Raw genomic sequence first — 27,838 nt, forward strand, 5'->3', positions numbered from 1 at the left:
GTGTTTTTCCTAATTCTGTACTCACATTTTAGTTTGTATTTAATGGATTGCGTCAATGTTACTGTACACAGAAACTCTTGGATCTCTTGGATGATGTATTAATCCGACAGGCTCATGTTATGGCCGCCACTTTGAAATATTTACACTTTGTTTCTGAGAAAGTTTGGCATGTTGGAAGGCTTTAAATACTACAATACCAATGAGCTTTTGCCTCCACTTATTGTAGCAGTGCAGCTCTGTGATTGGATGTTTCTTTCTGAACTGTATCTTGGGAGTTGTAGTTGATTTCTCTCCTTCAGTCTGTATGTCTTCACACTTGTTGTGCCTTTGACTTTTCATCAAAGGAGCCGATATTTTCGCACACAGTTGCTCATCTTTTGTAGTGATGATTCAGCCAGGAAAATTTCACGCTGATCCAAGTTGTGAGTCATGTAACAATGTCTGTGTGAAAAATGAAAGGGAAATGAATGTGAAATAACTGCTCATACTTAACAACTTTGTGTAGGTGCATCAAGATGATCTAGTGTAACTGGAAACATGAATCAGCGCATGTATTGTGTTTCCAGAGTTTTCCCAACCCCAGCCCTCACAGCCAAACCTCAAAATAAGATCAAATAAAACATGTTGTGAAGATAACAAAGGAAGGTATACATCAGAGATAGAAGGATCAATAAATGAAAGACTGCTTTAAACCCATTTCCTCCCATTAACATTAACAAACACGCAGGTATACCTGTACAATCTATCCCAACCCAGTCCAACAGCTCCGCCATAAATTCTACCTTTACAAAGTTTATAATGTTGAGATTTTGTTTAAATTGTCAAAAATATGTAAATTCAATTATCTGAGATCATAGTTAATGGTAATGTCTTACTGGGCTACATTATACCGTGAGGTGTTTCTATTTTTTGTCTCAACACTAGAAACATCCATAAATATAATGCCACCCAGTACAACATCATCACTCACTATGACCTAAATCCTATAACATGAATACTGAACATTATGGCCTTAAATTGGCTCCATGGCACAAAAGTTTGATTGGACTGCATTGGACTGTACAGGTGTACCTATTGAATTGAACTCTGAGTATAAATTACCCCCAAAAAACAAGCGTTTAATCCAAGTAAAAAGTTAAAAAAAATTGCCTCTTTGGTCTTTTAAAGGAGCTCTATACGACATTAAGAACATTAATATAGCAGCAAAACACTATTTGCTGTGTAAAGATAGACTGGAGTGATGGCGTCCTGAGCAGAGAATAAAGTCAGGCTCCCGCTGTGTGTGCTGTATTCCGAGCTCCTCTGTTCGTTGTTGTGGTAGACAGTCCAGCCGCGCATGCATGTTCGTGCAAGTGAGTGCACACACACTCACTCAAGGACCTTCCACCCATCAAGGAAATTGTTTTATCATTGTAAATCGCAGCGGCTCGGTAATTTATTACTCTATGAAATATAAAAAAGAGAGGGGCATCAGAGCGTCTGTACACACTGACATCAGGATTTTCATCAGATCACTTCAACAGAAATCTGACCCTGAAGGTAAGTTTGCAACTTCATATATCTCATGCTTTGTGTAATTGTTTGATAGAGAATGTTAAACACGTTCAGTGTGACTATTTAAAATACACACAGGATAGAGTTTCCTCCAATTAATTTTATTCTTGTTTCTGAATGTAGCACTTTTAACAGTATTTCAATCCTCACTTCAGGGCTGGATTCAGCCTCTTTGGCCTGGGGGGACAGAATAATTCAGTCTGGGAAATTAACATCAGCCCAGGACTCCACACATTCACAAGAGACCAGGTTTATTGAAACTTTTTCTACATTTATATGATTAAATATTTTTATATTTACCGTTTATGCAAGTTAAATTTTTGAACAGCTTAAAACAGCCAAGCATCTTCAGTTTCCTCGGTTAGTCAGAATCACCTCTATGATTAAGGCAACAGGACTAAATCTCCACACACTGTATATGATGTTAGTGCACTTTTATACTGTTTGTTTTGCACCTGGCATTTCTCCAGACCTCTAACTGGACTTTGTGAGTACAACATCTGTGCTCCAGCTGGTATCAGTCGTCCTCCTCCTGGGTCCACTGTTGACCCACTGCCAGCAGCTCCTCTTCCTTCCACTAGACTGCAGTCATATACATAAAAATGAAAATAGCTGACCCAGTAGAGTGGACAACATCTACCCCATCCAATCCACTTCTGTTGTCTAGGTACACATACGTATACTCTCTGGGGCACAAGTTGACGTTTAGATGATACAAGATTTCAAAATGTGACAGTGAGATCATCTTTGACAGAAACATAGACACAAGTAATGACTGATGCTTCTGATACAGCAGATACATGTAGTCTTGGCACCAGCAGTATGCACAGTGCTGGTTGCAGCAAGTTTGATCATACTGTATAAAGTACTTGTAACTGCATAATAGTTAAAACGAGGCTGGCTGTGGTATACTAGGATTACAAGAAAACCAGTTAAGATTTGAAGCCTTCTTAGCCTCCTTTCTTTATGTTGCTGCAGGTCGGAATACCTGAGAAAAGTTTCCAGCTGGGGCAAAAGTCCAAGGCCCCCATATTGGGGCTTCTGGTGTCAGCTGAGAGACAGGTAGCCTAATTTCTGTGAGCTCCTCAAAGGCCGAGAAAAAGTGACCAACAACCTCAGCTTTACCTGCCAACTGCAACACTGTAACTGTGTCCATGGACATAGTCATGGGTTAAATTGGTAGCTACAATTAATAGTTAACACCTGCAATAACTGATTGTTTTGATCACTTGGGGGCAGCAGAAACAAATACTGAACATAACACTGACATATTTTCATCATTTCTAAGTTAATATACATCTTAGTAAATAGTGGCTTTCCAATTCCAGCAGTTACGATCCTTAAAATCAGAGAGGAGGGGCACCACCATGAGACATATCTCCACATTGCCCTTTCTTTAATACATCCTGAAGCAAAAAGATAACAGCAGCAGTAACTGCCAAACAGACAAGGTGGACAAGTTAAGAAAAGAACAAGAAAGGCTGCCTGGAGAGTAAAATGCTGTAACACACCCATACACACAGTTCAGACTGTTAAAAGAAACCAAAAACAATTGGTTCCCGAATAAGTGAAAATAACAGTGAAGCTTTGCTGCCTGTAAACTTGACCCATCTGATATCTTTTTTGTTCTCAGGGCTTCTCAGAGGAGGATGGACGGCTCAGTGAACTTCTAAAGTCCCATGGATTATTAAGATCAGCCAGTCATGACTTAGTGAAACTCACTCTTCATAAAGTACAATCAAGACTAGAGGACAAAAACTTCACCTGAAGCCTTTAACGTCAAAGAATATTTTACAGAATTATGTACAGATCTAGCCTATTCAAAATGTAAAAACGTGTGCATGTCTGCAGATCTTGAGACCATCCACCAGTTGACACAGATGTGAAGGTTCAAGCAGTTGGTTGACATGAAGGACTTTGAATGAAATAAAGTATTTGCTTGTTAGTTGTCATTTTCCATTAACCCAGAGTTATCGACTGAATGTAGTTGGATTCACAGATGGAAGAGCATTCGTAGTATTAGTATGATTAGTATCATTGTCAGGATTAAACACTGTGATTCATGTCGTGTTTCTCTCTGAGACTCCCTGAGTTCTCACAACAGACAGAAGGTCTTCACGTCTGACAAAGACCAGGACTCATCAGGGGCCAACTGTGCCAGGCTATATTTGGAGGCATTTTGGTACAGGGTCTGTCACTTTGTAAATCCAAATGAGGTTTATTGTTGGGGGGCTGACAGCACTGTCTTTTCTGTTGGAGTGGATTGGTTCTGTTGGAAGGGTAATAAGTAGTCCCTGAGGACCATCAGCATGAAGATTCATCCTGTCAGTTCCCCAACATATAGCATCATATCATCTGATGGTTTGTTGTCACCATGGTAGTATGTGATCTCACATACTCTTAAGATGGAAACAGAAACAAAGAGGCTGTTGATAACTTCGTTAACTGCTAACACAATCTACAGCAAAGACAAAGACGAAGTGACATTTAAAAACAGCAAGTGTTTGGAAAAATGAAAACTTTTTGAGCCAGTCAACATGTAAAATGGATGTCATGAATATTTCCAGTTTAAATGAAAGTCAAACTAACTAGTCTCAGCACATCGTTTGGTGGAGGTTTGAAAGCCTAATTTGAATAATTATCTGCTGTGTGGTGACAATAAATGAGAAGTTGAGCAGAATGCAGATGTGATTTGATGTATTCAATTTGTGTTTTGTGTCTTTCTGTCTGGATTCTTTGTTGAAAAAGTTCAGAGGGCAGTCACTTTTTCATCCTGTTCACAAACAGAAATGATCATAAGTTGCTTCCTTATCTACAACTCCACCTTCTGGAAACATTTACATATTAATACTTGGTGTTCCTTGAGGTATTTATAGTCATGCTAATGTTACCTCAGTCTCAGATATACAGTCAGGTCCATAATTATTTGGACAATGATACAGTTGTCATCATTTTGGCTCTGTACACCACCACAATGGGTTTTAAATGAAACAATGAATACCTGCTTAAAGTGCAGACTCTCAGCTTTCATTTAAGGCTTTTTTCAAAAATGTAGTATGAACCGTGTAGGAATGACAACCATTTCTTCACACAGTCCCCCAACTTTAAGGGCTCATAAGTATTTGGACAAACTAACATAATCATCAATTAAACAGTCAGTTTTAATACTTGGTTGCAAATCCTTTACAGTCAATGACTGCCTGAAGTGTTGGACACATAGGCATCACCAGATGCTGGGTTTCTTCCCTGGTGATGCTCTGCCAGCCCTTTACTGTAGCCGTCTGCACTTCCTGCTTGTGTTTTGGGTGTTTTGCCCTCAGTTTTGGCTTCAGCAAGAGAAACGCATGCTCAATTGGATTCAGGTCAGATGATATGACTTGGCCATTGCAGAACATTCCACTTCTTTGCCTTAAAAATGTCTTTGGTTGCTTTTGCAATATGCTTCAGGTCAATGTCCATCTGCACTGTGAAGCATCGTCCAATGAGTTTTGAAGCATTTGGTTGAATCTGAGCAGATAATGGTGCCCCAAACACTTCAGCTTTCATCCTGCTGCTCTTGTAAGCAAGACAAGACTTCACTAGAATAAATACAGAGGGTTTATCACAAGATGCAAACCATTGGTTAGCCTTAAAAATGGAAGGCCAGATTAGAGTTTGTCAAAAACCATCTAAAAAGCCTGTACAGGTGTGGAACAGCATACTATGGACAGATAAAACAAAGATCAACTACCAGAATGATGGGAAGACAAGAGAAGGAAGAAGGGAAGGAACTGCTCATGATCCAAAGCACACCACCTCATCAGTGAAGCATGGTGGAGGTACTGTTATGTCATGGCCATGTATGGCTGCCAGTGGAACTGGTTCTCTTGTATTTATTGATGATGTGACTGCTGACAAGAGCAGCAGGATGAAAGCTGAAGTGTTTGGGGCTACATTATCTGCTCAGATTCAACTAAATGCTTCAAAACTCATTAGACGATGCTTCACAGTGCAGTTGGATATTGACCTGAAGCATATTGCAAAAGCAACCAAAGACATTTTTAAGGCAAAGAAGTGGAATGTTCTGCAATGGCCAAGTCATATCATCTGACCTGAATCCAACTGAGCATGCATTTCTCTTGCTGAAGCCAAAACTGAGGGCAAAACACCCAAAACACAAGCAGGAAGTGCAGACGGCTGCAGTAAAGGGCTGGCAGAGCATCACCAGGGAAGAAACCCAGCATCTGATGATGCCTATGTGTCCAACACTTCAGGCAGTCATTGACTGTAAAGGATTTGCAACCAAGTATTAAAACTGACTGTTTAATTGATGATTATGTTAGTTTGTCCAAATACTTATGAGCCCTTAAAGTTGGGGGACTGTGTGAAGAAATGGTTGTAATTCCTACATGGTTCATACTACATTTTTGAAAAAAGCCTTAAATGAAAGCTGAGAGTCTGCACTTTAAGCAGGTATTCATTGTTTCATTTAAAACCCATTGTGGTGGTGTACAGAGCCAAAATGATGACAACTGTATCATTGTCCAAATAATTATGGACCTGACTGTATTTGGTCCTCTATCACCATAAAACACCACAAAAAAGAAACACGTTAAGGTTAGCTCACTTTACCCAGCTAGCTGTTTGTGCAGTGCACTCCCTGCAGCCCCACCTCCAACAAATCTCAGACTCCATCTTCATCATCCTTTTCCCCATGTTTTTACATCTCTAGCTCTGCCATCCTCCCATTGTGGAAGAAGTACTCAGGTCCTTTACTAAAAGTACTGATGCAGCAGAGTACTCCTCAATGATAACAATTTATCATGTTTTATCATGCTTACTCATACTAATGTTTTTAATGCCTGATTTTTACTTGTAGTGATTTTTTTCCACACTGTGGTATTAGTACTTTTTATGTAAGTAGAGGATCTGAATACTTCTTCCACCACTGCTGCGAGGAAAAGACAAAAGAATGCAAGAGAAGGAGTATAATTAGGGAATTCTGAAATTAAAAAAACAGCTTTGATCCTGCAGAGCACTGACGCATGAGTGTGCACACACACAAACCACACAGCAACTGTCACTCGCAGCTTTGCAGGCGACTCCCACTATAGCTGTGTGTTGTAGTGTGTGTGCACAGTGACTGCATTTTTGATTCGTTTGCCTCTCTGTGTTGGTCTGAAAATGAGTACTGTGCATTTGTGACTAGGGATGGCCCTATAAAGCCAACTGTTAGCCTTTTCTTGATCAACCTCAAATACTTGCTGCGGGTGAACCTTCTCAACCAAAATGACTGTCAACACTGTTAAACACTGCAGCAATTCTATTTAACATTTAGAGATATTTTTCAATGAGTAAGTGCAGGATTTGTACACTGATAAAATTCTACACTCTGATTTCGACCTACAAAGTTGTTTTTTGACTGGTAGACTTGGTATAAGAAAGAAAAACAGGGTTGCCTCAGGTCCACTTCCCTTTTCCGAGAGCGGAAATAAAAAAAAAAGGCGAAATTCTACAAAGGAAAAAAGAAAACATTGGTGGAGCGAGGCCATGGTCAGTGCAGACTGAAAAGATAATAGAGAGTGAGAGACAGAGAGGCAATGAAGAGGGGAGCGACTGAGAGGCAGATGTGACGGAGCAAAAATAAAGTTTACAGAGAGAGAGATTACAAAGGAGAAAGATAAATTGAAAAGAAAAGGAGAAAAAGTAGAAACATAGAGAGAGGGAGAGCTTTTGTCGGGGCCAGACTGTCCACGAGAAGAAAACCTCTTAGTGAAAGGAGAGGCAGACTGGAACATTGTGACACTGGAGTTCAGTAAATCAACATTTCCAATTTCTGTGTGCAGTAACCATTTAAAGCTGGTAATACACCAAGTCTAGACTCATTCAATCAATGACAGCGCAGGCAATAGAATAGAACAGAATAGAATAGAATACAATAGAATTGCAGTTTGCATCTTGTCACCTAAAAGAGCCAGTACTGATATTTTTAACCATGCACAGTACGTGATCTATCTCTTTTTTATCAGAACAATTCCAAAATTAGTCTTTCGTTCCAAAATGTCAACTCCTTTACATAAATGTGCATAAAAAACAACACAAAAATACAGAACAACATTTAAACAATCAACAACAGAGTCATACTACAAACACTACAGATCACATCAGACATTATGAAAAGTGGATGCAGTGCAACAAATTGATCATTCCTATCAGTGTTGTACCAAGATACACTGAGGATAGCCCTACTCAGAAGCCTGAGGAACAAAAGAGTTCCTCAACCTGTTCAGTCGAGCCTGTGGGACTTTAAATCTTCTGTTAACTTAACCTGGCAGATCAGAAACATTTATATTATAAATTTAAAGCACTGGCAGCTTACTTATTTCATCTTAGAACAGAAAAATCTTAATTTCTGGGACATCCTGTCCCATTTTGGATGCACATGTGTCAATACATGGTACTGTACCTGAGATACACTACTCTAGGAAAATAGTAATGCTAGCAAAGCTGGGGGGCTTAGAGGTTTCTGAAATGAATAGATACACAGGGAACATAAGAATCTGTCAACATTTTAGTTTTAAAAGTCAAATTTCTTGTCAGAAGAACAAGGTTTACCCTCTTCTTTTAAAAGATAAAGACAGCATACACGAGGAATATCTGTCATCTGATAACAGTTCAAATGTCTTATTTTATAGATGTTTTAGTGCCAAAAACATTTCTTGTACAGAGTGGTAAATAAAGAAAATATATTTTTTAAAATATTCAATTATAGAGAAAAAAATAACAGGATGATAGTGTGAATTTAAAGCAATAGGTTTCATACATTCTGATTTTTACTGCAAATATAACCCACTAAAATACAGTACACACTCATGTCCACACACACATCTGTGTTTATTGCATTACTCTATCAAAAAGAATCACTCATAGAGTTTTTATTACCTTGAGCACAAAAAAGGGAAAAATAACCTTGAAGAATATTTGTTTGTTAACATCAACTTCTTTTAATAATATCGACATGTCCTCAGGCAGAGTTCTGAACCAATTTGCTTCCCCTCAGGTATGTGTTTGTGTCTCCTGCCTGGGGTGTGCGCTCAATGAATATTGTCTCAATGTCTGCGTATGTGTGTTATTTCTGCCTGAAGCGTATTTGTGCATGTTGCCTTTGACACACGGTAGAAATGTCTATGTATGTGTGTGTGTGTGTGTGTGTGTGTGTGTAGTAGTAGGTGTTGCTGCAGCCTGTTATTTTCCATTTGAATTTGTTGATGCCCATGGATGTTCGGAGGTCCTTCCACAGCTTTCAGCAGCGACCACTTAATGAATCAGTAATTACTTTGCTGGTTTTTAATGTTGTTTCTGCTGCTGGTTCTCTGGCAGTGAGAAGATAATTGAATTTGTTAGAATACAGTGACAATTGCCAGGCTGAATTCTCCTGTAGTGCTCATTCATTTAATAATGCATTCAGTAAAATAAGATATTTTTTTTCATTGAATACTGGGGTGGCATTAACCACTGCTGCCTATTACATTTACTGTGCTCGAGCAGCAGAAAAAATATCAATATAATTGTATTCAGCAATGAATTTGTTATATAGAATTAAATTTAAATAAACACAGAGAAAAACAGTTGTGAAGGTAGTTTTCTGGTCAGGATGAATTCATTACAGTTTGTTTACTTGTCAAAATAGTAAGTTAATCTGTCTTAGTTGTGAGCCATTAAAACATTTTGTTTTAATGGGATGTTTGTTCTAAAGAGACAGCAAAAGTTTGCCCCCTTAGTTACTGTTGCCATGCCTGTCAAGCTGTCCGTTCTCAGACAGCACATAAAAAGGTTTACAAGAATAATAGTGGCAAATATACAACTTCACTTTCTTAATAAAGTTTGAAACAATGGGTCCTTGATTGTGAGCTTTGGCAGACATACACAGGCTTCTCACTTTGAAACAGCAATCGTTGATTGGGTTGATTGAAAGATAGCTTGCTAACGTTAGCATAAAGGTAATGTTTCATTCTTGATTGATCTTGTAATGTTTCAAGTTGACTTGTTTTAGAACAAAAATCCCATTACGGGGTTTTAGATATGCAGTTGATGGCTACATACATGACGTTGTGCTAAAAGACAGAGGGTAGAGATACATGCCCCAGGCAAAAAGTTGGTCTCCTCAGCAGTTGATGTAGGCTACAAGACAGGAAGATGAAAAACAGAATTGTTCTTGTGTTGCAGTGTAGAGTAAGATAGTACTAGTTGAGGACAAAGTAACTAACATAAACCTGTACTCTGAGATGGCATCACCAAGGACTATCTCCCACACAGTGGCGAAAAACTACACCGTGGTTCTGCAAGTCTTGAACTAAGCTTTTTATTTAAAGTAAAGTAACTTGTAACACTATAAAATAATGTAGCATGAAATGCCTCTGGTCTTGGAAAAAAACTGTAAGTGATTTGAGGGAGCAGAATGACCAAAATGTGTCCCCGTTGTTAACCGGCCATTCCTCTCCATCTCCCCCATCTAGACCCAGACACAACCTATCTGGACCCAGACCTATAACTGATAAATTATTGAGAATTATTAAATTTTGACTTAACTTTTCAAATTTAACTGGCACAGCATTTGTAGCACTGGTTTAGCCAACCGCAAAACTCCAAGACCAACTGCATCGGTTAAATCATGTCATGTGATGCTACTCAGCCAGAGCCCGTCCCCCCGAGTCTTAAGTCAAACTGTTTAAGTGTTGTAAGGACTGAATGAAATTCAATTCATTTCATTATACTGGGGTGATAGCAGAACTCTAACCCAACCTTTAATTGCAATGTTTGATTTCATTTTAGTTGGAAAGTTGAGAATTAATTTGATGTGAATCTCGTTTCCTCTGCTTTGTCCCTTTCTTGCAGGGGTCCAATGGGTCCGATGGGTAGCCCCAAGCCTGGCATGCAACAAGGAGGCCATGGTGGAGGAGGAATGGGAGGAATAGGTGGAGGTGGAATGGGTGGAGGAGGGATGGGAGGAATGGGAGGAATGGGAGGAGGAGGAATGGGAGGAGGAGGTATGGGAGGGATGGGAGTAGGAATGGGTGGAGTTGGAGGAATAGGGTCCAGAGCTGGCGAGCCCTACCGCCTGGCCACTCACGACACTCCCACTTCCCCCCGACATATGCAGTCAAGCCAGTCAGCCGGCATGGGGCATGGTCAAGGGACTGGCCACGGGATGGGTCACAGTCCAGCTGGGTCCGGCATGGGAGGCCATGGAGGTCAAGGTACTGGTCAACACGCCTCCCGTCGAAACCTCCAAGTCGACTTCAGCGGGTCGGGCGGCTCCAGGACAGGCCGGTCTCCCTCTGTGTCTCCTGACCGTGGCGTGACGCCCACCTCACCCTACTCGGTGCCGCAGATAGCACCAATGCCGAGCAGCAAACTGTGCCCAGTGTGCACCACCACAGAGCTGTCCAACCCACCGGCTGTACCCAACTACAACACCTGCACCCAGTGTAAGGCCACCGTCTGTAACCAGTGTGGCTTCAACCCAAACCCGCACCTCACTGAGGTAGGTCAAGTTTCACAAGGAAATGTATGAGTGTGTTCATCTGTATGTGTGTGTGTGTGTGTGTGTGTGTGCGCAGAATGGTTTAACACTGTTATTTTTCATCTAATGCCTGTCCTTACTTTGTCACTGTGAATTTATGGAACAAGGGAAGACTGTTGTAATTTTCTGGTGGCATAAAAGGAATCAATAATTGAATAATGCTGATTTATAGTGAGGGACTAAACATTTGGGTATGAACATAATTTAATCCTGTAGGCTGACAGAAGTCACAGCTGATTAATGTTACAGGTTTAGATGACAAACAACAGGGAGAGAGAAAAGATTATTTCAATGCACACCACTAAAGTTTGAGTCTGTAAACAGATCCAGCAGAAACAGACAGGATAAAGATTTTGTCTGGCCTGTTGCTTGAGTCAGTGAGGGAGTGGAGAGAAAGAGATGCTTTTGCTTTGGCTGTAGCTACTTTTGTTTTCGTGCCAATAATGCACTTTTGACTTGAATGAGATTGAATTGATGCGAGTGAATGAAGTGAACGACTCAGTGCGGAGAAAGTGATGGGAGAAGTGAGAGGGATGGTTTGAGGCAAGGGAGATAAATGAGGTCAGAGAGAAAGAGAGAGGGAGAGAGAAATCAGTCTAAACAAATCGGTTTCTTATGAAAATCAGAGGAAAATCATACCAGCAAGGCTTGACTATGCTGACTATATTGACTATATTTATGTATTTAATTTAAAAAGGAAATATTTGAAATAGAAAATACATAAATGAGCAAAGGAATGGGAGCAAGAAAGTATACAAGCTGTGTGTGAGTCCTGCATGTATGACTTTGTACTGTACGTCTTTGTGTGTAGACACTTTGTGATAGACAGTGAGTGTAAGGGCTCAGCAAGTGGCAGTAATTCTTTCCTGAGGTGCTGACAGAATCCCCATTAATGTGCTGAGGCTAGACGCAGGGGTCGTGACAGTCTGTGTGTGTGTTTGTTTGAGTTCATTGTACTCTTTACAGGTGTGATGTGAAGATAGGAAGCCAAACACCACATCATTGGCATTCAGAAAGTGGTGGAGGGAAAAGAGACTGAGAAGTAAAGAGAAAAAAAGGGCAGATAAATGTGACTAAAGTAATTCAGAGATGGATGGAGGGATGAAGAGGGGAGAGGAGGTTAAGAGGCTCTCTTTGATTGAGAGGAGGTTGTTGCTCGCCTTTGGTGATGGGTTCAAACTCTCAGCCCCCGTGTCAGAGTCTGGTGACAAATATCAAATCTCAGCCTTTCTAGGCAGACAGGAAAGACTTCAGACAGAAAACACAACCAGAAGCACGAGGCCACGTCTGATATATTAGCTATGCTGGCACCACCCATTGATTCCCACTGATGTCAGGTCCAGGGACATATCATTGGCGGACAGCACGATAAATACTCGGCTGGATTAAACAAACAACTGCGGTTGTGTGTCATTTTTCATTTGCATTTGTGGGGGAGAACATTGGCACCAGAATCATCCATGTGTACCTGGTACATCGTTCACCCTGATGCTCCATGCTAACAAATTAGCATCCACTGCTGAATGATAGTAAATGACTAATACTATTAGAGGTAACACTACTGATGTACTGTATGGGTCATTGGAAGTGTTTTTTTTTTTGCATTTTATTTAAATCAGTGGTATTTTGCAGATTCATGAAAAACTGCTGCCTCCAAAATAACAACAGAGTTTAATCCACTGCTCTCTAACATGGTGTCTCTTTAAAGGGACACTATGCTAGTTTTCAACTAGCTTTGTATCATAATAATATGGGTATCATGTGTTACCGAACTGTGGTAAACTTGCCTCTATCTTGCCAGCGCCCAGATCTTCCAGCCCAGTGGATTTTTGCTGGCCCTTGGGCTTTAGCTCAAACACATTTTGTACTTACGCATTTTTGTATGCTCACCACCACAGACACAAAAAGTATAGAAGCGGATTTCCATCTCCAAAACTGAGACAAAACTTAGATCAAACTGTGAAACTGGACATTATTGATCAAATATGAACCAAGATTATATTCTTGCATAGCCTGCTTCTCACCTGAAATGTTTAAGAAAAATATTTTATTGCACTGTTTGGCTATAATACAAGAATTTGTGAACATGAAGTGGACACCATTTTGTTTCCTGTATTGTAAAAAGGGAGGCTGAAAATACTGAAATCAAACTAAGCAGTCTTGATCGAATATGAACCAAGATAAGGTAACTGCTATGTCTATTTTTCACCTCAAATGTTTTCCAAAACATATTTTAGCTTACTGTTTAACTGTAATCAGAGATTGATTGATACCAACAAGCTGCCATATTGTTTCCTGTCTCAAAATGATCAAGCGTGCCTTATGTCCCCACCACCAGGGGTATTTATTGGTACGCTGCAGCCAGAGTTGAGTACTTTGATTACATTTTGCAGTAATGAGTAACCTAACGCATTAGTTTGCGGTTTGAGTAATAAAATACTCAAGTACATTTTCAAACAAGCCATCAGTTACTTCCGTTACTTTTAGAACGCTTGTCCTTCAGCTCCGAAACAGCATTGGCTGTCATTTGGTTCTAATAACGGAGATAAAGTTAAAACTATCAGTCCGAAAGAAGTCATGAAGCTTGTGGCTAGTTATGTGGTAGAAGAAATGCTGCCGTTGTCTACAGTGGAGTCTAAAACATTCCGCAGGATCGTCAGTAAAATCCCCACAACTCAATAGATGGAGGAGGACTCGCTGACAGACAGGTCAGACTCAGGAGGACTTGCATTATGCCTGATACACACTACATGACTTTTCTGCCCGTTCTGAAAGTCGCTATGTCACATTACATGATTGTGGAGTCATAAATGGTGCCGTGACAAGGCCGACAGACATGGCACACTACGCGATGGTACTCACCAATTATCCCCGGTTGTCTTTCATGGCGTGTGTGATGTCATCAGGTTATTCTTGTCCTATTTTTAGTACTTTTACTATTATTCAGTAACTGTCTGTTCATGTGCCAGCCAAAATGTTGTTGTAGTCACCTAAAAGCGCCAGCAGATGGCAGGAGCTTCACTTGAAGTCCCGTAGGCAAACATTCAAGCTACTGTATCTTCCACAACCAAGTTCTTACAAATGTTTCACAATAAAAGCCTATTTAGAAAATGGAGGGATTCTCTCAGCTGGGGTTATAAGGGGCTTTTAATCTGAAAGAAATTCAGGAAGTGTTGAGTTTGAAATGATGGCGCGATGTGTTAACTTTTTAAATACAACAGGAGCGGATAAAAAGTAAAATAACGGACCGTCTATAATGTAGTCTGTTTAACATGAAGCTGGGAGCCTCTGCAGTTGTGGTGAGTAAAAGCCCCGCCGCTATTTGTTAATGTTATTACGTTTTGTCCGTCTCCATTATGAGGATGTACCATTGTTTGCTAGCTTGATGCTAATGACAGTAACGTTAACTCAGTGGGTTGACAAAGTGCTTCTGCTGTTTCACACCATCATTTCCCCCTTTTACTCTGTGTGGTAACATCCCTAGAGGAAATATTAAAAACGCTGGGGTGTTGTTGTCATGCAGTTGTCTACGGCATCAGATCCTTCTGTGTTTCTACTGGTCAAAGTGACGGCTGTGATGGAAGAATTGGATCTCAGTGAAGGGCAAGTGGTCCATAACTTTAATTTTGGAGACAAAAAAATGTAGGCTTAGCGCCCTGTGGTCCATTGCCCAATAGGAAATGTAGAATACTCAAACGTACTTTAAAAATGCTTGAGTTACTTTTCTCGGAGAGTAACGTTAGTAGTACTTTAAAAGTACTTGAGTTACTTTACTCAGGGAGTAATGCAGTAAAGTAACAGTAGACAGCCCTGTTTTGTGAGACGAACTTCTTTCCAGCAGTGAAATACTTCTTTAAGACTTTTGTAAACATTTTATTTAATAAATAACAAAAATAAAGTCACAGACAATGCAGTAAAAATGTGTAACCCGTGTAGCAAAAATCCATTCACCTTCAGTGCAAACATGTATGAGGCAAGTGATTTGTGTATTATTGTTCAGACCTGTCAAATAAGAGTGCTTGATCTCGTACAGCAGTGCAATCTAAACTCAGAGTGCCAATATCTTACCTGAGCAAATTTACTTTTGAAACCAAGATCCAAGCAGGAAAAGCAGCACATGAGTTCCCAGGAAACATTTAACAGTTGGCAGTCTATTTTAACACAGGTCTTGGTCATTCTTAGCACAGCATGTCATGACGGTCTTACTGATTTTAAATTCGCCTACTGTACTGTCTCTATAGTACGGCAGCTTCTATCTGGCTCATGTGGGATCATCTTTAAGACCGAGCTTTGATCTCTGCTCAGGTGCTTGCACATGTCGTCCTGTGTGTGTGTATGTGTGTGTGTGAGAGGAGACACAGAGTGAGTACTACAGGTTAATAATGGTGGATATCGCTAATGAAGTGGAAGGAGCAAGGAGTTGATAAGCCTCTGATTTAGGGATTTGGAGTGCACTTGTGATAGATTAACACATGCACACAGACACACACAGACACACACACACACACACACACAGACACACACTCTCTCTCTATCACAAGCACAGATATGTTGATGCACACACATATAGCAACCCCCATTTGGCTCAACATAATTCATGCAAGAAGCCTGTGTAATAATTATGATGTTAATTAACCTAAGAAACCCACAGGGACTTCCTGTAGGGCAAAGTGGAAAACATAACATGGAATGCAACACAACAGCATAAAATCCAACCACCACCTTAATTAAGAAAAGAAAATGTTATCTGTACCTCCCGCACATATTTATATAGGAGGAAAGGGAAACTACTTAATTTTACCTGCTTATGTCATTGAATAATTTGAATTTCCTAAAAACATAAAAATCATCTTCAAGTTTGAAACACACACAGATATGCACTGAACACAAAGCCCTGCTGTGTCTGACTCTCAACTCCTCCATCTTGTCCAGATTATTGCACTGGTCCTTCCATTGTTTGTGTTCCCATGAATTATGGATTAGCTTCCTATTCCTATTTACATTCACTAGCTTCTCCATTATTGTCCCAGCTAATCAATGTTCCCTCAATCCTGATAATCTAATAAACAGTAGCGCCCTGCAAATCTTGTTATTCTCTGAGGTAGTTAGCATTAAGGCAATTCAGCCCCACAACTGTATGAGATGAATACACATGAGCATGCCAGGTATGCTTATTTACTTCCAGCTCTAAGAATTACAACTAACTGTTAAACTTATTTTATGATTTTGTTTTATTCATCTATCCAGATAATTTGACAAATTCGTGTTTACATTGTCAGTCAAAATATCTTGGGAATGTCCCTGAGATTGTTTTAAAAGCCATAAATATTCAAACTTAATTAAAACTTAATTTTAAATGCCACAAACTATCCTCACACACGCGCTTCCCTCAGCTCTGAGTGGCAGAGCTCCAGCCTTGTTGTGTCTGCAGCTATGGATTAATACTTAAACTGAACATTATCCATTATTATCACAGCTAATCAATGTACTGTGTGTCCTGGTAATCTAATAAGCAGTGCCAGGCTCCATATCCATCGTATTACGCTCTGATTCCATTTGCATCAGATAACATTTAGCAGACTTAGCCAGGCAAGACAAAGAGATTAATGTATATAAACAGGTCAGGTATGTTTCATAATGACTATTTAACAAGCACAAGCCCCACATACAGTCCCCTTAATGCCATCAAAATCAGATTTTGACCTCATATGTAAATGATTGAAACTAGATTAAAGACAAACCACCTCTTGATAGGAAGAAAAAAAAATAAGATTAATAAGAATGCACATGAGCCATTTTGTAGCTTAAATTTTGATCTTAAAAGCACATAATGATACCATTTCTGCAGTTGCTTTACAGCTGTGTGTTGAGGGCCAACCACCATGTTCTGTCTAGAATCACAAATCATCATTGTATTTAATCGATGGCACTCTCTGTCCTGGTAATCTAATAAGCACTGCCAGAGTCCATATTGTGCTGCATTCTGACACCTTTTGCATCAGTTAACATTTAGAAGACTAAACCAGGAGAGTGACACCAATTATGAGGCCAAAGAGGACGATCAGAGAGAGATTATGGTCAATGTATCCAATTCAGGAAAGGTGGCATTTAGGAACTGTGGCTTTCAGGGTACTAATTGACCTTTGTGACCTAATGATGACTGATTTGATTCGTGGAATATGTCTTGGACTGAAATATACATTACTGTAGACGGTACTATTAAGTGTTTGGGCTTTACATGATTGTATTTGTGATCATTAACTGTCCCTGCATATAGTAAAATTAAAATAAAAGCTTTGTAAGCAGCTGCTGTTATACTTCAGACATTTGTAAAGACATCAGACCCCAAATGCTCTCCGATTATGATTCAAGATTGTTTTGAAGTCATACCTCGGAGTTTCTCTAAGTTTAGTTGAGAACTCATTCTGGATTCTGAATTGGTTACAGGTCAACTGTGTAGGATTTAGGGGGATATATTGGCAGAAATGGTATATATATCATTTATAAACATGTTTTCATTAGTGTATAATAACCGAAAATGCGAATTGTTGTGTTTTTTGTACCTTAAAATGAACCATTTATAGTTACATATGGAGCAGGTTTTTGTCCATGGAGTCTACCATGTTGCTTTTACAGTAGCCCAGAACGGACAAACCATACAGTGGCTCTAGATAGTGTAATTTGCATTTTAGCATTGGCCACTGTATTTCTCCTCCTACATGCTTGGCACACAGGAAATGTTTCGGTTGGTTGCAGTTGGCAGCCCCACGGCTAGATGCCAGTAAACCCTAAACACTGGACCTTTAATAGTTTTGAAATGTACTGTATAACAGTTTATATGACAATGAATTGGTAATCCTGGCATGTTCTTCAAAGCAAAACACAAAAATATATTCAGATATAGTCCAATCTTAATTGAACACAAAACAAAAGTCATCAAATTAAGAATTTGCTCCAGAGCCTCTAAACATTTAATAGAGCATGGTTTCATTCATTACATACAGGAGCATGGGTACTGAAAATCATCAGTGATGAAAAGAGTAACGTGTGCATGCTGACTCTAAATCATTCATTTCGATACCAATGCCCACTGAACATGCTAATTTTATTAGGAAGGAACATTTTTAAAAGATACCCTTCAAAAATAGATCACCAATCTGGACATAATCACTCAGACAGTATTTTTAGCCATACCAGCAGCATGGCTGTACAGACACAATGTTGGTCTGTCAGTTGTTCCGGCCACTGCTGTGGCCCACACTAAAATATATCAGCTACTGGATGGATTGCCAGGACATTTGATACAGATATCCACGGCGCTGAGAGGACGAGATGACCTGATCTCCTGACAAACAGCAGGTCAAACTTTCCATTTATCCTGTAAATATATCTCAACTTCTACTGGATGAATTGCCATGAAATACCGTATGAACATTTATGGTCCCCAGACAGTTCATCTTTGACTTTTCCTCAAGCGCCACCGTGAGGTTCATGTTTGTGGTTTTGAGCAAAGAGTCTTAATAACTATTGGGTGGATTCCCATGATACTTGGAAGATATAAATCTAATGATATTCCAACATGGTATAAACAATACCTGCTTAAAATCAGCATGTTAGCATTTTTTCTATTGTAGCTTGCTGGCATTTGCATTTAGTGCAAAGCACAGCTGTGTCTAACTATACAGCCTCATGGACTCTTAGTCTTGTTACCGGACGCCGAATGTCAGAGTTGTGTTTAAGTCCACATCATTGGTTCTATTCTGTATGTTTATCAAAAGAAGATGTTGTCACTGTCCTGAAAAGTCAATTTCCATTATAATTGTAAAGCAGATAAAATATTGTGTGATTTTACTTAAACAATACTACAAGAATCCAGTTTTAAAAACGTCTACTGCAAAATTACAGGGAGCATTTTTCGTTCTAAAATGGATAAGTAGCATCTTGGAACGAACCAGATGAACCCCTTTTCATTTGATGTTTTCGTGTGTGATGTGTGCTGTGTGCTGTGTGCTGTGTGCTGGTGTTGTCAGTTTAGCACCTTAAAAGGATAAACCCTGAGTGTTGCAGCTCTCATGAATATGGATGAGGGATATTGAAACACCCACACGCCATGTATTTTGCAACTCATTTATATGAGGTATTCAATCCTTGAAAAAGTACACCTGGGAAAAATGCTGAAAAACCTTCACTGTGGCGGCTCATATCTGAATACTGGGTGTAAAATTATGTCTGGCACGGCTACAGGTTCTCACCTTTTCCAGATGTTCTGGAGGTAATTTCAACAATCAGCCATGGCCTTTCAATGTTTTGTACACCACAGCTGTTCAATAATACCACCCACTCTGCTGTCACATGCTCACAGCTGGAGTTTGAACCAGCTACCTTTTGCTCACCTCCCCTCACTTGCAGAGCATTATTGATTTCTTAGTGGCAGATCAGCTCTGGAGACTAAAATAATCTCATTGTTGATCGCAGTCTTAGTGGGTGAAGTCCTGGACAACAGAAACTGACCCAAAGTTCCAATATGAATAAATATATATGCAGTAATATAGGACTCTGTTATAGAAGCATTTTAGATATTGGAAGGTCAGTAGCTAGCTTCATGTAATTAGCTTCCCCATCTCTTACCTTTTTCTTTGCTGCAGCCCAATGTTATATTAAAGCAATATTAAAACATAACATTAGAATGATACAACTAAATTTATGTAACAGAAATATACCATAACTCTTTGGGCATATTCACTTCCTGAGATTGGATTGAACACAAGATTATTTCTGCTCCAGAGCAGCTCATGATTAGAGTGAAACCGATCAATTGAATTTGTCATTTTTTGCAATAATGTCTTCAAGGTAAAAATTATAGGCAAGAAAGCAACGGAGCACTTCTAAATAGCATTTCAAAGATTCATAGGTCTAATCACAAACTGCAACTTGAGTTGAGTGTTGTTTTTCAGTAATGGCCCTTTTCACACAACCAAAAGAAGTTCGCATTTTGTCTAATCACATGCTGCTGTACAAGGATTAAGTTAAGTCTAAAACTAGCAAAATAATGCCCTGCTTTTCCTCCATCGATGTGTTGATTGTTGTCAACTAAATCACACGATTTGCATCAACAGAGACTCAACTGCTTTTAGTGTCAGAGATGGAAAACACATTAGCAGACTGTGGTTGTGCAAAGTGAGGCATCGATCACACCATTTATGATCCTTTTTTTGTTGTTGGTAAAAGTAAATACCAAGCAACATGCAGAAGTGTGAACCTTTTTTTTTTCAAAGATAGTTTTATGGCATTTTGCATGCTTGTATTGAATGTGACAGAGAGGAGAAAGGGGGAGGACATGCAGCAACAGGCCTGCCAGACTTGAATTCGGACCACTGTGGTAAGGACTCAGCCTTAATGGTACTCGCTCTACCCAGTGAGCGTAGAGGGCTCCCAGAACCTTGATGCAAATATGTTGATAAAAGTGACTCTACAGGCCATTAGTGAAAGGAATATATGCATGCAATTTTGTGGAGGCTTTTATCCAAAGTGCCCTCAGTGGGCGGCTTAGTGGAAATAGAAACTTTAACTCTGTCTGTCTAATAACAATAAAGTACCAAGTATCAAGGCTGATATGAAAAAGGAAACAATGATAAATTATTATCACAAGGTTTTCAATTCAGTGTGGCATTATGCTCATCTATGCTTCTGTTTACATTGTCCCCTAAAATGTATTTTTACTACCTCATGAAGACATATAGAACAATAAAAACTAATGAAAATATCTGAAACTAAACATTTATTTTACTACAACAAACTTTAAAGACATGCCATGCAGAATTTTAAAAAACAATGTATAGACTCGTACAAAAGTAATCACTCTCAGTCAACACTTAGGACCCCACTAGAAGTGTGTGGCAGTGAATTGATGTGCAGAGACCCTGCCCTCTGCCTGTATTTTCTCATTATCTAAATATTTTTCTGTGGTTGGGATATTACTCGGCACAGTGTGCAGGTGAAGTGGGGATTTTATGAAAAGCTGTTGACCAGGTGCCAAACCGTAAGGGCTAATTCATAGTTTCTGCATCTGCATGCCAGCGAGGGTCAACTTTGGTCTACGTGACATAAATGTCGTCATTCAACCATGCTGGTGTGGGACTGCCATGCATATGTGTTTTTACAGCCCTTTTTGTTTAACTGGGTGAACCTTATGTATAGCAAACTTGTTGACTGTGCAAGCTCCAATCTCTTGTTCCACATTCCAGTCCTGTCTAAAACTCCACCTCACCAGACGAAGTTAGTTTGAAGTTGGGTATTGGAAAGACATTCACTCAGGACCCAGCAGCATCTTCTTAGTTTCAGTTTCACCAAATGTTGGTAGAAACAATAAGCTTACCTCCCAGCCCTTCCATTTAACTGCTGGAGGCTGATGTGGACCATCAATTGGACTATGAACAGCACCATGACCACAGATGTCGGCGGACATTCAATACCAAAAGTATGTCCAAGCCTTTAGCAGCAGGCATCCAAGAGAAAGCTACAGAAATCGCGTACAAAGTGTTGAAAAAATATACAAAATGGCAACGCTGTTTACAAACAGTAACCAATAAGTCCATCATAGTGTAGCCTTAAATACACCACTTCCTGTGTACCAGACAATGTTTCAAACTGCAAATGTATGTATGTATATATATATATATATATATATATATACTTTATTTCTGTCATTTTCCTCACATGGTGATTCCTCTTACTTGTGTTCACTGGGCCGATTGCACCTATTTAACTCAAAGGAAGTGAGCTTTTGAGCCACTACACTTGATGAGCCACAGCTGCCCTGACCAGATGTTTACTGTTAATGCCAATGAACAAAACAAACAAAACAACAAAAACTATACAGTGAAAGTTTGATGACATTTTTTGTAGTTAACAGTAACTTAGTCTCAAATACCTGCATCCATCTCTCTATTGTCTTTCAGCCATTTGTCATCCAAGCCTTCTGGCAGCACGTCTTCCTCCCTGTAGCCTGTTTGTTGTTCAACAGACTGTGCACTAATTTTAGACTCAGCGTGCACATAGGGCTGCTAATAGAAATGTGTGTGTGTTTGTGTGTGTGTGTGTGTGTGTGTGTCTGCTGGATTAATTAGTTTCTGGAGAAATCTGCAGATTGTGTTTTTTTGTTCCCTCCTCTCAAATCTCAGCTCCTGCCTGTCACACACTCTATTTATGCGAGTGTGTGACTTCATTGTGTTCAGTAACACACATACACAAAGTGGTTTAATGTGACCATTTTAACTTTACTCATGTATTTACAGAATTTAAAGACTGTACAGTTCAGAGAGCGACCACAGAAAATTCATAGGGGGGTTATTATATTAAGATTGTATGTGTGTAATTTTAGAGATATTTTAGATAAGAAGCAACAGGACGGTTTGGTAACTGGTCTGGTCTTTAGGCCAGATTTAGATATCAAGTTTTATTTCTGAAATGCTGCCAACAACAAAGCACAGTAAGATTGATACATTCCTTAAAGGCACGAGTTTGGTTTACCTGCATGTGGATGGATTTACTCACAGTCGGGACTTACAGATCTCTCACTTAATCCCTTGATCTTGACAACATGTTGAAGCAGAAAAAGAACAACAAGGTGAGGGGGTCACCGAGGTAACAAACCTTTACATCAATCCGCTTATTACTACATCTCCTTCTTCCCATCATCTCTCTTACCTTTGATCGTGCACTGCTATTCTTTAGGTTTGGTTAGGTTTTGGCATACAGAAAAAACATGGTTAGGGTTAGGAAAACATTGGTTTTGGTTGAAAACACTAATTCCTTAAGGTAAGGGGACCTTCGTCATATTTAGAACAATAAACACATATTTAAGGTTATGAAGTGACAGTGTTCACAATTTAAAGAAACTACGTTTACTGTTGGAAGTCCAACATTTTATTGACCCATCTACTTTGACCTCATCCCTCCTCTGACTTTGTCGCTCTATGATAACATCACCTGTTTTCCTCCTTTGCACTTGGCACACAAGACTTGGGGTTCAATCCACTGAAACAACCGATGCTCTTATTTTCTAGGGAATACTGTCTCCTTTTACAAGACCATGTTATTCCCTATGACCTTAACCAGGTACTTTGAGTGTCTAAACTTAACCATGAATCATACACTGATAGGGGCACCAAATTAAATCCATTGCCACTGAATGTTTTACAGGTATATTCAGTCAGTCTATTCTCACAAGCTGTACATATTTCCATGAGAAGTAATGCATCCACGTTCAGACATATTCCACATATTATGAGCCAGTAATTCATGCATAACCCACATATTTTTGAAGGCTGCAAGGAAGGAATTTCCCCTCAGGGGGATTAATAAAGTAAATAAACTTAAACTTAAACTTAACTTAAACTTAAAGTAAACATGGAAGCAGTCCTAAGTGGTCTTGTAAGGAGACAGGTTAGGATGGTGGATGGGTCACAAAATACAACACTTTCCACCAGAATTTCCCCAGGAGACAGGTGTCCGGAACCGTGTGAACTTTGAGGTTTCTTTTCCTAAACCTAACCTCTGTAACTTTATGTTAATTGCTTAACTTTATATTGAGGATGTAACATCATTAGTGGGGCGCTAATTCATAGAATATCACACGAACTGTTCTATGAGGATGTGTTGATTCAGTGTGAACATTTTGCAGACAGCATTACCTTTAATTCAAACATATTTACTGTTTCAAATGATTTGCATGTGGACGACAATTCTGAGAGATGTGGGTGACTCCGTAATATTATTTGTAGAATATTTGTCACAGTACCCTTCAAGCTCTCACTCTTTGATTTGCACTGTGACTTCTCAAACTATGTGTGAACGCAAAAGGAAGAAAGAGAAAAAGGTGTTAAAGTGTGAGAAAACGGTACAGACACCGACAGAGACAGTTACAGTGTGAGAGAGGAAGTGAGAGAACAAATCAGAAGAAGGCAGAGAAAAGAGATGGAGAAAGTGATGGAACAAAGTTTTGGGGGAGAAAAGGCAGAGGTGATTGACAGGCACTTGGATATAGACAGATATATGATCGAGGATGTTTAGTTATCACCATGGTTGATGCCTGATATGGAGAACATTCCAGCCCATTTCCCTTTTGAGCTATTGCATGACGCTATCACGGCTAATTAAACCTCACACTTGTGAGGGTAACACACACACACACACACACACACACACACACAACTGAGCAAAGGCAATATTGTCATCATTTCCAGGCATCTTTGCTGATGCCTCATGCACAGACTAACAGACTTCCACATGTGAGCACTCAAAGAAATAATAATAAGCTTCAGGTTTTTATGAAAAAAATAAAATTGTAAACACTGTGGTGACTTTGTCTCAGTAAATAAATGTGTTAAAAAAAACATTAAATACCATAGCACAGAATTCAGAATATAAAACAATCAGCAGTTGCCAAAAGAAAATGTTGATTCTGTAAGTCTACACAAATAGATATGTCACATTTGTAGGTTTGATACAAAGCATATCAATATATAGTGACATAGATCCTTGTTATTGATGTAGTTGCCAAGTTGCAGACCATTGTTCAACACACAAACAACACATTTTTCAGCAAGACATTGCCGCATTTCCAGCCATGATTGTGGCACCAAAACACAGTATTTTAAGCCATAATATCTTTTCCTAACTGTAACCAAGCTGTTTTTGGTTGCCTAAATATAACCACATTATAAACACAGCATTGCTGAAAAGTAAAGAAACCTAAAGTTTCAACATATCCACAACATGATAAGTTAAAAATGTTAAATACGTGTGGATTGCAAACGTACAATACCAACATTTATGAGGTTGACAATATAGCCCGTTGAGGAAACTGTATATAAACACGTACAATCTTATAAAGAAAAAACAGCCAAAAAAAATGTTTGTGTCAAAATAACATTAACTTAAGGTCTACTTACACGCTTTCTTGGAGCTATCAGCCACATTTTACGGTCTTCATTAGTAAATGGAACTGGCTCAGGAGTCATCATGTGAAGTATGTGAGGAACGTCAGTCATGTGATAAAAAGTGATTCTGTTTCATTTGAGACGTAGCTCATGTGATGACATTTGACCCAGTTGAATGCCCTTGTTAAGTCCAGGAGATGCTGCTGAAAGCTCTTGGAAAGCTTTGAAGTATGTGACCATCTACGCTAAAAACCCCAAAATAATCAACAGTAAAATAATCAGCTCTTTTGTTCTGGAGTTTGGGTTGAAACTCCACCACCCCCTCCACACATACACACACATTTGCAGACTCAAGATTAGTTTCTTCAAGTTTAAAAAAAACCCATACAGTAACATATATGTATCAGTAAGTAATCGTACAGTATAAATAGTTGCTAACTCACCCGTTAAACCCACAGCGAGCTGGCTGTCCTATCCTGATAGCAGTCCTGCCGATGATAATAATAATAACGTTAATGATACAGGTTACAGGAATGACACTTTTCAAATTACCTCTTACATTTCTCACTAACGACGCAATATATTTATCACCCTAATAACAGTTTCCCTTTAGAGGCATGGAACCAGTCGCTAATAAGGACAGAAAACAATGAAGGTTTTCTCCATAATGACGGACACGACCGCCTCGACCTAAATGAGGGGATATATTTTCATCACCACAGACGGAGGATAATGATCATTATTCAGACGACACCTAGAACTGAGATAAATATAGTGACTGGGTGTCAGCTCATCATTGCTCTATTGTCTCTCGCTTTCCCTCTGCTGTCACAGTACCAACTGCCGCCCAGGTCTTTATGTAATGTTGCAGAACAAACTTATATATAAAAGACTTAGCAGTAGGTATTAGATTTGGAACAACTAGACAGGATGTGTTCTCTTTTTTCAATATTTGGCCAAACCAGAAATACTTCTCCATGTGCTACAACACAAACAAAGCCTTTGCAGGGTTTTAGCTGGAGATTTTCCACAAATATCTGATCATCATATTTTAAGTTACTAACTAAATGGCTCCTGAGAAAGTCCTAACCCAATAGCTCCAGGGTAGCTCCCCCAGCTGAAACTAAGCCAAATGTGTAACAGTTCCAAAAATGGAGCTATCTGTTTGACTGCAAATTATTATTGGCAAACCTTTTCACATAGTTTGAATCATCTAGAAGTTTCCTACCAATAACAATAATCCTTATTGAGATGCAGAAACACTCATACAATCATACGGCTGACCGAATAAACGGTGGGAAATGACCTACATTAGTCATTAGCGGATTGTCACTGCCAGTGAGAATTTAAAGCGATTGCCTGAATCCTGACATGCAATTAAGTTTCATTTTAAGTGGTGAAAGTAATCACCTTTCAACTTCACTGAAATGTGGGTAAAGCATTTTCCAAGCAGTGCTGGAAATATCCCCTCTTCTCCAAACTAACTGCAAAGCACAGACTTTTTTCTCTCTGTCCATCATTCTCCATCCTTCCCTTCTTCCCTCATTCTTGGCATTTTAGGTCCATTTTTCTTCCTCCTCTTTCTCTAACACCCTCTACTTTTTATCCACCTCCTCCTCCTCTCTGTCTGCCTCTCACTTTCTCCATCTGCTCGTCCTCAGTTTGTCTCTCCTCCCTTTCCCTCTCTCCTTCTCTGCGGTAGAGGAAGCAGTCTGTCATGCATGGCCGTCCGTGAGTGAGCAGCGAATCAAAAGCCTCAGTGTCGGCATAAACCTCCGCCAAGCAGCAGAAATCCTATTTGAAAGCCTCCAGATGCACTGAAAGCTCAGTGGAGATGCACACACACAGAAATTCACACAGGCACATACACAGTATACTTAGGAACAAATCTAGAAATGTGTGCATGCTGTATGTAAATTCCCATATGTGGGCACTGTCACACTTTCTCGCATGCATATTGATTCAACATGACAGAATGCATGTACAGTATATGCTTTGTATGGATTCACATTTGCTGTAAAGGAGTACTAACCAGATTTTCCCAGAGGTATCTACCACACTGCAACCATGACCGATATGTCACTGTTCAGCACTGACAGAGAACAGCTCAGTGAAAAGATTAATTTGGTAAGTTAGTTAAAGGTGATTCATTTGGTTAATTAGCAATGCAACAAAAAACAAGTAACTCTGGCATCACCCCAAAGTCACTGCATCTTCATTTTTTCCATCTTGCAAAGCCCACACTAGTACCCAGCTAATTTACTGCTACGATTTCACTTTGTTGTTTCAGCCAGTAAGGTATAATTACAAGTAACCGTGCAGTATATGACCAGCTGATAATGCATACAAAATGGAGTCATGACATTTTATCTGACCTTGGCCCACCATGCACCCACTGTCTTAAGAGAGGCCAATTTATCATACAGTATTAGCAGATATGAGCTAATTAAGACACCCTGGATCTGCTCTAGCTACAACACTTTCATTTGGTGTTACAGGGAAACTTTGCTGATTTTTTTTCATCATTGCAGTTTGACCAGTGTGTGCAGATGAACAGTGTTTGGCTTCCCACTTTGCATCATCAGTGACAGATTATGAGAGTGGCAGTATGGGGGGAAGGCATACACCATTCAGCTGCACACACTTCCCACACCACAATGACACAGCGCTGGTTAAAAAGTTCAAGTTTCCCTTTTACAATTCTGTTCCTGTTTAGTCCACAGTTTCCCCGACTTTGTCATGACAAATCTTTAATTAAATGTTTTGTAAGCAGTCATTAAAA

General features: G+C 39.5%; 1 protein-coding gene across 2 annotated transcripts in view; it reads left to right on the plus strand.

The window, feature by feature from the left end:
- Positions 1–27,838, plus strand: part of bsna (bassoon presynaptic cytomatrix protein a) — a 211,827-nt gene that overhangs the window by 36,038 nt on the left and 147,951 nt on the right. For both annotated transcript variants that reach the window (XM_078170200.1, XM_033629348.2), the window contains exon 2: positions 10,429–11,077. In XM_078170200.1, the coding sequence (XP_078026326.1) occupies positions 10,429–11,077 (649 nt within the window). The remainder of the gene's footprint in view (positions 1–10,428; positions 11,078–27,838) is intronic.

The sequence above is a fragment of the Epinephelus lanceolatus genome, chromosome 8 (assembly GCF_041903045.1).
Source record: "Epinephelus lanceolatus isolate andai-2023 chromosome 8, ASM4190304v1, whole genome shotgun sequence".
NCBI classification, from domain to species: Eukaryota; Metazoa; Chordata; class Actinopteri; order Perciformes; family Serranidae; genus Epinephelus; species Epinephelus lanceolatus.